The sequence below is a fragment of the Cyclopterus lumpus genome, chromosome 24 (assembly GCF_009769545.1).
Source record: "Cyclopterus lumpus isolate fCycLum1 chromosome 24, fCycLum1.pri, whole genome shotgun sequence".
Lineage (NCBI taxonomy): Eukaryota > Metazoa > Chordata > Actinopteri > Perciformes > Cyclopteridae > Cyclopterus > Cyclopterus lumpus.
In genome coordinates this window covers 21,114,288-21,128,677 of record NC_046989.1, presented here as the reverse complement: position 1 = coordinate 21,128,677, position 14,390 = coordinate 21,114,288, and the positions used below count along the sequence as shown (strand labels likewise).

The 14,390-nt window shown below is 38.4% G+C and overlaps 1 protein-coding gene across 5 annotated transcripts in view; it reads left to right on the top strand.

Annotated features, from left to right (window-relative positions):
- Window positions 1-14,036, top strand: part of LOC117727652 (adhesion G protein-coupled receptor F5-like) — a 30,689-nt gene extending 16,653 nt beyond the window's left edge. The window contains exons 19-37 of one of the 5 annotated variants that reach the window (XM_034528061.1): window positions 649-690; window positions 942-983; window positions 4,039-4,083; window positions 4,219-4,263; window positions 4,373-4,411; window positions 5,439-5,480; window positions 5,706-5,812; window positions 5,908-5,966; window positions 6,049-6,188; window positions 6,270-6,482; window positions 9,308-9,514; window positions 9,611-9,754; window positions 9,857-10,032; window positions 10,597-10,761; window positions 10,846-12,246; window positions 12,376-12,417; window positions 13,113-13,172; window positions 13,365-13,431; window positions 13,506-14,036. In XM_034528061.1, the coding sequence (XP_034383952.1) occupies window positions 649-690; window positions 942-983; window positions 4,039-4,083; window positions 4,219-4,263; window positions 4,373-4,411; window positions 5,439-5,480; window positions 5,706-5,812; window positions 5,908-5,966; window positions 6,049-6,188; window positions 6,270-6,482; window positions 9,308-9,514; window positions 9,611-9,754; window positions 9,857-10,032; window positions 10,597-10,761; window positions 10,846-12,246; window positions 12,376-12,417; window positions 13,113-13,172; window positions 13,365-13,431; window positions 13,506-13,573 (3,104 nt within the window). In that variant the 3' untranslated portion in view covers window positions 13,574-14,036. Of the gene's footprint in view, window positions 1-648; window positions 691-941; window positions 984-4,038; window positions 4,084-4,184; window positions 4,264-4,372; window positions 4,412-5,438; window positions 5,485-5,705; window positions 5,813-5,907; window positions 5,967-6,048; window positions 6,189-6,269; window positions 6,483-9,307; window positions 9,515-9,610; window positions 9,755-9,856; window positions 10,033-10,596; window positions 10,762-10,845; window positions 12,247-12,375; window positions 12,418-13,112; window positions 13,173-13,364; window positions 13,432-13,505 lie in introns of those variants that run through there. The other 4 variants (XM_034528063.1, XM_034528065.1, XM_034528064.1 and 1 more) reach the window with 4 other exon arrangements.
- The last annotated feature ends 354 nt before the right edge of the window (window positions 14,037-14,390 follow it).

The window sequence follows — 14,390 nt, the reverse complement described above, 5'->3', positions numbered from 1 at the left end:
ATACCCTCCTAGTTTAACAGGTGGTGGAAAGTACCCTGACACAATACGATGGGGCAGAGGCAAGGTGTAGAAGTCCAAACAGGTATGGTCGTACCGGGGAAGAGGCAAGTGTAGAAGTCCAAACAGGTATGGTCGTACCGGGGCAGAGGCAAGGTGTAGAAGTCCAAACAGGTATGGTCGTACCGGGGAAGAGGCAAGGTGTAGAAGTCCAAACAGGTATGGTCGTACCGGGGCAGAGGCAAGGTGTAGAAGTCCAAACAGGTATGGTCGTACCGGGGCAGAGGCAAGGTGTAGAAGTCCAAACAGGCAGTGTCATCCGGGGCAGAGGCAAGTGTAGAAGTCCAAACAGGCAGGGTCATCCGGGGCAGAGGCAAAGGGAAAACAGTCCGATGGAAAAGTGCTGGATGGTCTGCCTTAGCAGTGAGAACGATCTAGCAGAGAGTTTGTGTGAAGCTGTGACCTAAATACAGAAGGTATGAAAAATGACTCCACTTTTACAAATGTAATATCCGGAAAGATATCGCAAGTTATAGTCAAGCAATTAAAGTGTGTAACTTATAAGTACACTGGTATTACCTTCAACGTGTCAGTCTCTATCCTCTATATTTGTATCTATTCAGCAGCAACTCTCTCTCTCTTTGCTTTCAGACGTGACAGTGTGTTCTATGACAACAACTACATCACCAACAAGTAAGACTGAGACAGTAATGAACTTATGACAAGCACAAAAAGTATTTACAAAAAAGATTTAGGTAACATTTTTCTGACAATTACTGTTAAAATGGTCTATTCTGATTTAACAGCTACTACAACAAATTGAGTGTATTCTTAGTTTTACAATCTTACAATTCCAAAACATTCAACTGTAAAATGCATTTGTTTTCTGTTTTTCTGACATTATTCTCTTTAATTGTTATACAAATTATGTTTTTTCTTTTCAGCTACACCTACTGTGCACACTACAACGCCCACAACGTCCACAAGTAAGTGCTACTTAACAATCCTAACATTTCCCTTCCTTGTTATAGCAAGGCAGCTATTGTCTGCAATGATCTTATTCTACGGGTTATCATACATGATAATGAAATGGTAGTGACATATGTTTATGGGTCAAATTTAGTCAAAAGTTACAGTCAATACCTCAGACTCAATAGCTCATGCTAATTCACATCAGAGCACTACATCACACACACAACTACGCCAAGTCAAGTTACCATGAAGTGGTTAGATACAACAAATTGACAACACTCTTCTGGTTAATATTTGCTTGACACCTTTAAGGACTTTCCCGACTTGAAATATGTTTTCTTTAGACATACAAAATGTTATTGATGTTTCAGATTCAACAACAATTGGTACATAAGGGCCCTATTTCTCGTACGTGGCTCAACTAAGTCGATCAAATGTCCTATTAGCCAGCTAAAATTAACAAGATGATTGACATCAGGCTATCCCGGTTTCTCAAAGGCTGATCTGCACTCAAACAATCTTGTTAATTTGAATTTTCTAGGCAAATAAACTCAAAGGAAGAGTCTCTTTTTCTCCACTGAGGAGCAGGAGATGATCATTAACGTATATGAGGAATTCCAGACCATAATCATGGCAAAATCTAATCATTCACTTCACTCACGCTTGAGAGGGGGCGTGGCTTATCTCCATGGAAACATTTATAACTTCCGCCATTCACCATGGAACAAATAACCACTATTTCTGCTTTATACTTGTTGTGGAAATCCCACAAACGTCGGAACATCTAATGCCCTCGTGTTTGGGTTCATAACATTAATATCATATATATATATTTATACATAACATCACCCGTAGACTCACACAGCTCGGTGATTTTCACCGACTACGTCTAGATAAATGGATGAAAATCCTCTTTATTCACAACTCACATCCATTCGTCTGTGCATTGACTTACATAGAATCTACTCGCAATGCAGCATCAGTGTTGGGAAAATGTATCGGCTCATTTTAAGTGCCTCATTCTTTAAATGTGCAAGCTGGCAGTCGGCGTAATGGCATGCATCATCCAATGAGATCTAAAAGAACTATCTCAACTCTTAGATAATATATGTGTGTATTCATGTATGTGAAGATGACCATATAGAACTTTTATTGTATTTACTCGGACATGGCCAGGGAACGTAATGAACACATCCATGAGTTTCACCAAAACCACGATGTTCTGCATCGCCGACACTGTAGAAAAATTTACCATAATGTAGAACAATATACCACACTGTACAACACTGTGGAACAATGTACCACAATGTACAACAATGTACCACAATGTACAACACTGTGGAACAATGTACCACAATGTACAACAATGTACCACACTGTACAACACTGTGTAACAATGTACCACAATGTACAACAATGTACCACAATGTACAACACTGTAGAACAATGTACCACAATGTACCACAATGTATAACACTGTGGAACAATGTACCACAATGTACAACAATGTACCACACTGTACAACACTGTGGAACAATGTACCACAATGTACAACAATGTACCACAATGTACAACACTGTAGAACAATGTACCACAATGTACAACAATGTACCACAATGTACAACAATGTACCACACTGTACAACAATGTACCACACTGTGGAACAATGTACCACAATGTACAACAATGTACCACACTGTACAACACTGTGGAACAATGTATCACAATGTACAACAATGTACCACAATGTACAACACTATACCACACTGTACAACACTGTGGAACAATGTACCACAATGTACAACAATGTACCACACTGTACCAAAATGTACAAGAATGTACCACACTGTACAACAATGTACCACACTGTGGAACAATGTACAACAATGTACCACAATGTACCACACTGTACAACACTGTGGAACAATGTACCACAATGTACCACAATGTACCACACTGTACAACACTATACCACACTGTACAACACTGTGGAACAATGTACCACAATGTACAACACTGTGGAACAATGTACCACAATGTACAACAATTTACCACAATGTACAACACTGTAGAACAATGTACACCAATGTACCGCACTGTACCAAATTGTACAAAAATGTACCACACTGTACCAAAATATACAACAATGTACCACAATGTACCATACTGTACCACAATGTACTACACTGTAAAACAATGTACCACGATGTACCACAATGTACAACAATGTACCTCAATGTACAACAATGTACCACACTATACCACAAGGCTCTGCATACAGTCTGTGAGACAGTCAATGTGTGGTGTTCAATGTAGGCTCCAGAAGGTCTGTAATAATTGATTCCTTGAGGGCAGAATGGAAGGCGCTCGTACAGGAAGTCGTCATCACGTCATAAGAACTCTCTCACTATGAAACATTAATATAACTAATATCACTTCTTCAATGAGGAAGGGAGCGGCCATTTTCTTCAGGGGGCGTGGCCAGATTATCCAGCTAGACTGAATGAGCCTGTGCTGGAGCAGGCTAAAAAAAAATGTATGTGTTGCTATGGTGATTTTGACAAACTTGCTTCAAGGAACCGAAAACCCTGACTTGTGTAATCTCATCTGGAAAACTATCCAGCTAAACACGTTAGCCAGGTACGAGAAATAGGGCCCAGATGTTAACACTACAAGGGTTTCCACAACACCAACAACAATGTGTTCTTCATGCTCACAATGTGGTAGTTATACCATGGTATTTGGTATTTAAACTATGCATTACTTAAAGTGCAATATAAATATAAACTGATTTGTGCTAGAATACTGTTGACTAATACTGTTACACTATTATGCAATGTCTCTGAACAGAGACATCTCAACCAACAGCTATCTTTACCAGTGGGTATTGAGAAATGTTTATCCCTGGTTGTTGAAATACTTTCTGTAATATATTTTTACTTCAAGGATTCCACTTTTCAGTTACATATACTCGCTTTAAAAAATCATCAGGAAAAACAGCAGGAAACACAATATCTATTATTATTGTCAGTATTAATATATTGTTATACCATGTCTTTTGTTTGGCAGATTCAACGACAACTCTTACACCATCGCCAACAACTAATACTACAAGTAGGTATTTGGACATAACTGATAGGATAACTAATTCCTGGTTGACATTTGTTGAAATACTTTCTGTAAAGTATTTTCACTTCAAGGAATCTACTTTTCAGTTAAATATACATGCTTATAAAATCATCTTTTAAGATTCCACAACAGCAGTAACCACAATATCTACAACTACTACAACGAGTAAGTGTTGGAAAAATAATTGTTTAAGCATAGAAATAACAAATCCAGACTTGAATTATTTGTATCGTCAGTATTAGTACATTGTTATACCATGTCTATTGTTTTGCAGAATCAACGACAACTGTTACACCTCCAACAACTTCTACCAGTAAGTATTTGGAAATAACCGATAGGATAACTCATTCCTGGATGAAATTTGTTGAAATACTTTCTTTAATGTATTTTCACTTCAAGGATTCAGTAATTCAATTCAATTCAATTCAATTCAGTTTATTTTGTATAGCCCAATATCACAAATTACAAATTTGCCTGTTGGCCTGTTAGCAAAGACACATTAACAATATCCAGCAGAGAGATGCCAATTAAAGGCAACACGTCTTTAAGCAGCCTCGTTGGGATGGGGTCTAAGAGACAGGTAGACGGTTTAGAAGTAGAAATCGTTGAAGACAATTGGTCTAGGTTGATGGGAGAAAAGCTATCCAAATATACACCAGGGCATACAGCCGTTTCCAAGTCCACTCCTCTTGATGACAGATCGGTAGTAGTTGAGGGCAAGAGATCATCAATCTTGCCTCTAATAGTTAAAATCTTTTCATTGAAGAAGTTCATAAAGTCATTACTACTGAGGTCTATAGGAATACACGGCTCCACAGAGCTGTGACTCTCTGTCAGCCTGGCTACAGTGCTAAAGAGAACCCTGGGGTTGTTCTTATTTTTCTCTATTACTGATGAGTAATAGGCTGCTCTGGCATTACGGAGAACCTTTTTATATGTTTTAAGACTATCTCTCCAAACTAAGCGTGATTCTTCCAGATTGGTGGAACGCCATATGCTTTCGAGCTTTCGTGAAGTTTGCTTTAGGTCAGTTAGACATCTGGTGTAGAAACTTTTGACTAACGGTGTATACTCCGGGAGTATAAACTCAAAAGTTATGAGGTAATGGTCTGACAGAAGAGGGTTCTGTGGGAAGACCTCCAAATGCTCAATGTCAATGCCATATGCAAGAACAAGGTGGAGGGTGTGGCCAAAGTTGTAGTAACCACAATATCTACAACTACTACAACGAGTAAGTGTTGGAAAAATAATTGTTTAAGCATAGAAATAATAAATCCAGACTTGAATTATTTGTATCTTCAGTATTAATACATTGTTATACCATGTCTATTGTTTTGCAGATTTATCGACAACTGTTACGCCTCCAACAACTAATGCTACCCGTAGGTATTTGGAAATAACCGATAGGATAACTCATTCCTGGATGACATTTGTTGCAATACTTATACCATAACAAATCCAGACTTGAATCATTCATTGTTTCCTCTCTTCCTCTCTTTTTTTTCCGGTCTACCAGATTGTTTTGTATTGGTCTTCATCAGTTTCTTTGAATCGCAACAAAAAATGTATCCATTTGTTTACTCATGTATTTAATGTCTTTTAAACAGAATTCAATGTTCTAATGTCAGTGGAATTAAACAAGACATACACAAAAGAATTGAATGATTCATCAAGTCCTGCATACAAGGAACTTGAATCAGAAATTAATAAAGTGGTACGTGCATTAATAACACCATATCCAATTGTTTTTTTGTATTTTCAGTTCTTCATGTTCCGATGTTGCTATTATTAATTACATCTCTCCCACAGTTAGAGGACGAGTATAAAGGAATCACAGGGTTTTCCAGAGTTTCTGTGATCGGATTCAGGTATACTCAATATTTCGTCAACAATGTTTAGAAGCAGAAACACATTTTACACAACAACGTTAACTTGTGTTTGTTCTTACAGAAATGGAAGCATCTTTGCAGATTTTATTATTCAGACAACACACGTTATTTCGGATGAAGTGGGCATTGCAAATACAAACCTTCCAGAAGCAATAGAGTCTATTGCTCCTGTTATTGGCCAAGTTACTGCATTGGTCAAAAGTAAGTTCAAAAAAGCTAGAAGGTAATACATCTTTGTTAAACTTGATTTATTTCTAAACTGATATTTTACTTTCTCCAAAGGTGAAACTCCTATCAGCGTACCAAACCTCACTTACACTGGCAAACCCATGAGTATGATGTGTACGATTTCTGACAATCTGAATGTGGGAACAATATCCAGTTCTTGTTGGACATTTAATAGAAAGAAAATTAATAGAAGTGAAAGGATTACCATACTTACTTCTGGTGTGACCTCTACCCTTACAATTAACAAAGTCATCCTTCTTGATATTGGTAAGTCTAAGCTATTAGAAGTCAATAACCATGAAATCCCTTTGCAATTTGTATAAAGCAGTAGTTACTTAATTATATACCACTCAAAGCTGGGTGCTACATTTCAGAAGCTTGTGAATTGAGATCAGTTATATTATTGTTTGGGGATTTTATTGAAAAAGTATGAAAGTGTTTTTTTCCTGTCTTAGAGTAAAATTACTTTTTTTCTGACTTTAAATGTATAGAGAAATTAATTCCTGTTTGTTTAAGGATATACTTGACACCGATGTGTTAGGTGTTGATACTGAAATTAGTGAATCGAAGCAATAAATCCGCCAGTGCTATATTGAGCCAGAAAGTGGAGTTTCCTTGCTTGCGGTACAATGGCTTCATGTACCAGAATGCATTGCGTGTGAGCGTCTGTCCAACAATGCTTTGAAGCGCCCCTTGTCCCTCCACTTATTAGCCGGGAAGCTAAACACAGGAAACTTCTGTTGGGCCTTTGCTTAATTCTGCTGGAACATGATCCCCAAAACCTTCCAGAATGAGATCAGCAGATCTTGTCACTATTAAAATCTTTAAATACTTAACAAATGAATATGCAACTCCATGCCTAAAGCAACATTAAGGGGTTTACACTCAGGACAAAAGTTCCCTGGGTTGTATTGGAGACTGCTTTGACATCGGCAACAGTGAGGGCTCCCATTGGTTAGTTAGCTATCGTTGTGAGACCTTGAGTTTGTCGTTTTGGTCGTCCCCATCTTGGTTTGCTGCCTGTGTATATAGCCTATATAAAGACTATATAACTGTCAGCCCCACAGCTAGGGGGAGTTGTGCTGTGCTATGAAATTATAATTACACTGCCGGTCAAAGGTTTGGAGTCACCTGGTATGTTGATGTTATTTCTTTCTTTCAGTGATGATTAAAAGAGTATAATTCAGACACAACATTTATTATTCACATTTGTAATAGTTCTGGCCCCAAAAGAAGAAGAATTACTTAAATAAATATTGTGTTTAGTCCAAGTCCCCACAGTGTTACATGTCAAGGGAAAATACTGCAACTATTTCCCCCCAAATACCTTTCATTTAATAATTTGCATGAATGACCCAAGCTCATTATTGAAACACAATGGGGTATTTGGGCTCTAAATATTTTGGGCCCTCTGCAGTCTACTCTGTGGTTGGATTGAATAGTTTTACACTGTTATTTGTTTGTCCATCTGATATTAATTGATCCAATTCCAATTATGTTAACCCTAAACTAACCTATGTATATTGTGATGTTTTAAGAATGTTGTTAAGCTGTTAATATACAATACAGCGTTTTGTCTTCCATGTACAAAACACAACTTGTTTTACAAACCCTTTCATACAAAATAACTTTGTGAAGAGAAATTTCTATAATTTTAAAGGCATGACAAATACATGACAAAGCATCCTGTAGTGGATCAAGCTTTTGTGGCGGGTGACCCCAAAACTTTTGACCGGCAGTGTATATATATTTTGGAACAATATTTTCTATCGGTGCGCTGCAGCGTTTATTATGTCAATCTTGTTTAGTTTCAGCACAGCAGCACTCTAAGTGGGGGTTTTATGCATCGCAGTGCAGACATGGCAGAAGTTTGCTTTCAGGGCTTTCTGCCAGAAGCCCTTCTTGCTACAAATCTGGTCATGTTTCGTCAATAATCCTACTTGGTTAGATTTAGGAAAAGATTATGTTTTAGGTTAAAATAAACCCTTTCTGGCAGAAAGCCCTCAGGGCCAATATAACACGCACTAAGGACAAGCTTTAATAGACTATATTTACCATCAACACTGATTGGACATCCACTTAAGGTGCAAAATCTTCCCTTTCCTTTTAACTAGCCACAACTTATCACCGTTACCGTAAAATGCGGGCTATAAAGCTTTTATACATCTACTACTGCCACATCTACTAAATAAAAAAAAGAAGCAGCATTAAATCTTAAACAGGATAAATTATCGGTACCTGACGAACTCTCGAAACGACCACCGGTAATGAACGGAACAAAGCAGCTGCTGCTGTGCAGCTTACAACGCAAGTGAAGTGCGTTTTCTCAGTTTTCACAGTTACTTGACGACTCGCCTTTCTTATTCACAGTACGAGTGAGTGGAATCTCATCCATATTAATGACATCCTGCTCGGCTATTTTCTCTTTTGTGAAGTTTGTGAAGTTGGACAGTTTTTCTTAAAAGTCCGCAGGTACCTGTTGGCAGAGGCGTGCGTGCTCTGATGTCCAGGCCTTTTCGTTTTAAGAATCGTTGACACCATGATGGTCCGCCTCTGAAATCCTCCATGTTCTTCTCTGCCGCGATCGCCTTTGGCTTTTAGACGAATTTGAACTGTTGAAACATCACTGCCGTCTGCTTTGTGTGTTGACCCAGTCCTCTAGTTCGTTTTCTAGTTCGGGACAGTGGCATTTTCTACCTCTGGACGCTTTGTGAGACTTCTTGCATCTTGCAAGTTCTCCCTTCTGCAACGTCTAACCATGGACTCGTTGATCTCAAGTTCGAGTGCCGCAGCTCAGTTTCCCTTTTCAACGGCCACGTCGATAGCCTTTAGTATAAAAGCTGCGTCGTACGCGTTAGGTTGTTTATTCAACACATTTATTTCTGGGGATTAGCGATGGCGGAAAAAAATCCCCAAATTAACCGCACCGTTATTTTAGCCGCCCGGGTCAAAGTTGAGAAGAAAAAAAAAAGTATCGGCTTATAACCCGCATTTTACGGTAATGTCAATATATCAGCATCAAAATGTTTAGTCACAGCTATAATGAAAAGTATCAAATTGCAATAATTGACACTTGCTTCTCTTAATCACAGGAGTTTATGAATGTTTTCTGACGGGCCAAATAATATCCTTCAGCCAAAACGGAGATGTACAAACAAATATCAAGCAAGCTCCCATTATACGATTGCAGAACAAAATCAACGTTGAATGTAAGGTGGGAAAGAAACAATCCATTACGTGTTGTGTGCAGCTTCCCTATGAGATCAAGTGGTTTAGAAACTCAGCTGAATTAAAATCTGGTAAGTATCAAGTGACATTGATTACACAATTACACAATCTGACTATACTGGAACGCTGGACTCGTACTTGTTGACAACACTGTTAAACGTTCACAGATATCACCACTAACGAAGAAGAAAACTGCATCAAGTATGATTACATGTTAAATAGCTGCAGCGAATCACAGCCAATCAATTTCATTTGTAAAGTTGACAATCCATTCTATGAAAAAAAAACAGAGATGAACATTTTCAGAGAGGGTAAGAGCAACACTTAAAATAGGATTTTGACGTTCTTTGGACGTTTTTAGTTTTCTGCCATCATTTTGTGTGACACTAATTGATTATTTTACTCTTATAAAGCTGCTGCTTGTAATGATGATTTGTATGGGGCTGGACGAGAAGACGACATATCAACCATAAGATGTGAGAAAGGTCAAGAAGGGTTTAAAACAGCCCACTGTGTGTCAGTAACGTGGATACTTTTGGTGGACACCTGCATCCTAACAGAAATCAACGAGTTGTTTATTAACTCAATGGTAGGGGATCAATTATGCCATTTCACAAATATGTCGCTTCAACTTCACTCAACTTCTGTTTTGTGTGATATGATCATCATGATGTAATCTGTCAATCAGTACCATGACATGCTCACAAGTCTGTGTTATGTTGTATCCTGGTTTTAATCAGGTTGTGGATTTGATATGAAACATACAGTTATTGATGACTCTACTACTATTTCTACTACTATGTGAGGTCTGTTATGTACTAATGTGCAGGTATTATACAGTCTCAGACTTGCAGTTGTGGATGTCCTGACCAAATTGTATGAGACAATGTTTAGTTAAAGCTATGACGAGGAACATGATTTTCTTGATCGTGGTGGTCCCATGTTGACAAAAGCATCAGAGTCCCTTTAGAAAACCTAATTTTACCAAAAGGTCTAAGACATCATTAAGACCGACCAATTCCTTGGCCTGCCCTTCACTCTTGTAGCTTGAAAGGTGGACATATGTTGTCTGTAGCAGAGTCTAGTGGCCAGAAAGATACATCTCTGCATGTCATGAATATGTTTTTGTGTTTTTAATGTTTCATTCTTTTAGGATTTGGATCCGGCAAACGTGGAGGATTTTGTGGCCAAACTAAATATGACTGTCAGAAAGGAACAAACTGAAATTGTTAAGTCATCTGCAACCATATCAGCTATTGTTGACATCATAGGGAACATTGCAGCCGTTAATGGTGAAGTCAGTGAATCTGTCATAAAGGTAGGTAAAACCTTCCCCTCTGTAGCCTATTAATAAAAGGTTATGTGTGTACTTTTTGACACTGAAATGTCTCTTCATCTGCAGGGTGTACTTGAAACAGTTGACGTCATCATTAGTGATGATTCAAGAGAGTCTTGGACATTTCTAAATCAAAATGATACCAACAATTCAAGCTCAAACTTACTGAGTGCACTTGAGGGCCTCGCTGGTGGATTGGTCGGGGAGGTTTCCTTTGCGTCTAAACGGATTCTGTTAAACAGAACAACATTTAACAACTCCTTCACGGCAGATTTGAATTCCACCATCACCATAGATCTACCAAACACCAACTTTATTAACGTCTTCATCACCACCATCACCTTTCCTACCCTTAACAATGTTATGCCGGTGCGGAACACCCTTGATGCAAGCCTCTTCAATGCCACCAGCAATGAGACGGTCATTGATAATGCTATCAACGGTGCTGTCGTGCTAGTCCAAATAAACGCCACAATTCCGAATGTTACTCTGAGCTACAACAAGCTGAATAAGTCGCTGTCAGAAGTCCCACAGTGCGTCTTCTGGAACTTTTCACTATTTAATAATCGGGGCGCTTGGGATGATGACGGCTGTCGATTTGTTTCGGACATAAACAACACGGTAACCTGCTTCTGCAACCACCTCACCTCCTTCTCAATCCTGATGTCGACCGACATCCCTCCACCAGAGCTAAGAGAAGCCTTGGATATAATCACTTATGTTGGGGTTGCAATATCTCTGGCAAGCTTAGTTATATGTCTAATAATTGAAGGATACGTTTGGAAAGCCGTTACCAGAAATATCACTGCCTTCATGCGTCATGTTTCCATCATTAACACTGCCGTGTCTCTGTTGATTGCTGACATCTGTTTCATCATCGGAGCCTCTCTTGCTAAAAACCCCCTTGAAAACCCAGGGGAGGACTATGAGGTTCCAGTTGGACCATGCAGCACAGCAACATTTTTCATGCACTTTTTCTACCTCGCTCTGTTATTTTGGATGCTGGTGTCAGGCCTACTGCTCTTCTACCGGACTGTCATGGTCTTCTCCCACATGTCCAGGTCAACAATGTTGGGCATTGGCTTCCTATTAGGCTATGGGTGCCCCCTGATTATAGCGGTTATTACTGTTGCTGTCACAGCACCAGGAAAAGAATACATCAGGAAAGACAATGCTTGCTGGCTCAACTGGTTTGAGACACATGCCCTGCTGGCCTTGGTGATACCTGCCTTGATTATAGTTTCCATCAACATTATAATCGTAATCGTGGTCTTGTTCAAAATGTTGAGACGAGGCGTGGGAGACGCTGCCCAAAGAGACGAAAGGCACACACTGCTGGTCATTCTAAGGTGTGTGGTCATTTTGACTCCTTTATTCGGACTGACCTGGTCTTTAGGAATTGGAACCATGATATCATCAACAAATAAGGGAATCCACATTGCCTTTGCCTTCTTCAATTCACTACAGGTATTTGCCACCATTGAAATACAAGGTTGTAATTTAATAATTACATGCCAGTACTCTTGTGTCATAAAACCTTTTGTGTTTCGTCCTTCCGATTCTAAACAAATGTGTATGTCATCTGTCATTCCTCAGGGGTTTTTCATTTTAGTGTTCGGGACACTGTTTGATTCAAAGGTAAGTTTGCTTCAAAGAAATAGTTTGACATGGTCGGAAATGCACATATTTGCTTCTGGGAGAGAAATATATTATATTCTATGATCATCAGGATGAATCTACTGTACTACTTAGTAATTCACTAGTTAGCAATTCATACTACATCAATTCATCAACTTTCATAGTTTGTTGTATGTAATCTGCAAAGTAATTGGTAATAATACAGTAGTACAATAAGTACAGCACTCAAGAAATTGTAGCTAATTTTCAACCTATGCCACTCTCATGTAGGCACTAAAGCATTGGTTATACTCCCAAACAGAATAGTTATGTTTATATTGTAACTTAGCAACACATTGAGGATACCCCTACACCCAATGATGACAACATGTACATCATGTGGACTCTTGCGGACCCTCACTTACTTTAAAAATAGAACTTCGGCTTGAGTATGGAGCTTAGAGACAGGAGGCAATTAGCTTAGCGTAGCATAAAGACCGAAAGTGGCTAGTCTGGCTCTGTCCAAAGTTTTAAAATCTGTCAACCATTACCTTTAAAGCTCACTTAAAAGCACATCGTTAGAAAGCGAGAATTCCCTACAATGTCAAACTTGTTGTCATTTCAAAGTGTTGTTATTGCTAAATATACCAAATTACACAGTAGTTGAACATACTGACATTGACATGATTTCACAATTCATTTGATTCTGCCTGTAGATCCGTTCTATCCTGTCAAGAAAATTCCAAACATCAAGCACAGGCTCAAATAATACAAGAGTAAGTCAATTTATTTTCTATCCCAAACTGTTGCATTAACTCATTTAGGTGCATGCAGGTTTTCTTTGTTCCTAATGAATCATGCCCTCAGTTCACTCTGAAGGCCTTTTAATCAATCAATCTCAATAACAATTATGCAAGTCTTTTCTGCAATCACCTTGATTTTACATGCATTTATTTATTCTACCATAGACTACAAGTGGTGGCATTTCCTCTTACAGTGGACTAAACTGGATAAATCGACTGCGTAGAAGAAGAAGTAAGTAGTTGTTTTACTTTTATTTTACGCCCATTGGAATTAGCTGTTAACAATTCCTTTTTTTTCTCTTTTAGATATCTATCAGATTTCAGAAACGGCAAACTCAAACACCAATGCATCGGAGTCATTCACCAATATCTGAGTCAAGGCATTCAAACTGTTCACATACAATTCAATTCATTACTGATTCAAAAGATCAGCCAGTTATTTTTTATAATAGCACATTTAAAAAAGGCATGACGTTTTCTAATGAGAAAGCCTAGAAAAGCAAGTTTAACGTGTCTGAACCTAAAGCTTTGTGATATTTGATTGTGAACGAAACTGAAATGTTATTTTTGAAACCTATTCTTGTGCTGCTAACTTTGAAATGTCAACAGATTTTTGGTTTGGCAAGAAGCACAAATGCCAGAAGAAGTAACATGTAAATACGCAACTTCTAATTATTTAATGTCCCACAATAGTAACTTTGAAACGGTAACTTTGTAAGTAATAAATACATATTTTTAGGTGAATCATATGACGAGTTTCTATGTTTCTCATGATTAAATCACCATTACCCTTTCTACGCCTATCTATTAAAAAGCTAACTAGAACAAAGTAAATGGTAAATGGACTTGTACTTGTATAGTAAAGCATTTTTACCCTACATGTCATCACTCACCCATTCACACCCATGTATACACTGATGGCAAGGGCTACCATGCAAGGTGCCACCTGATTATCAGAACTAACCAACATTCATACAAATACATTGGAGCAATTTGGGGTCAAGTGTCTCGCTTAAGGATCAACAGTCTAGCAGAGCCGAGGACATCTTGTGATCAATTCTTCACTTAGCTTACCACTTGAACTTGCGCTCAGCAAATTACATTGTGTCTAATCACTAAATTCAAGATGAAATCAGTTTGCAAGCTTTGTGACAGCAGATATATTTTTTATTGTTGCACTATTTTGGTAGT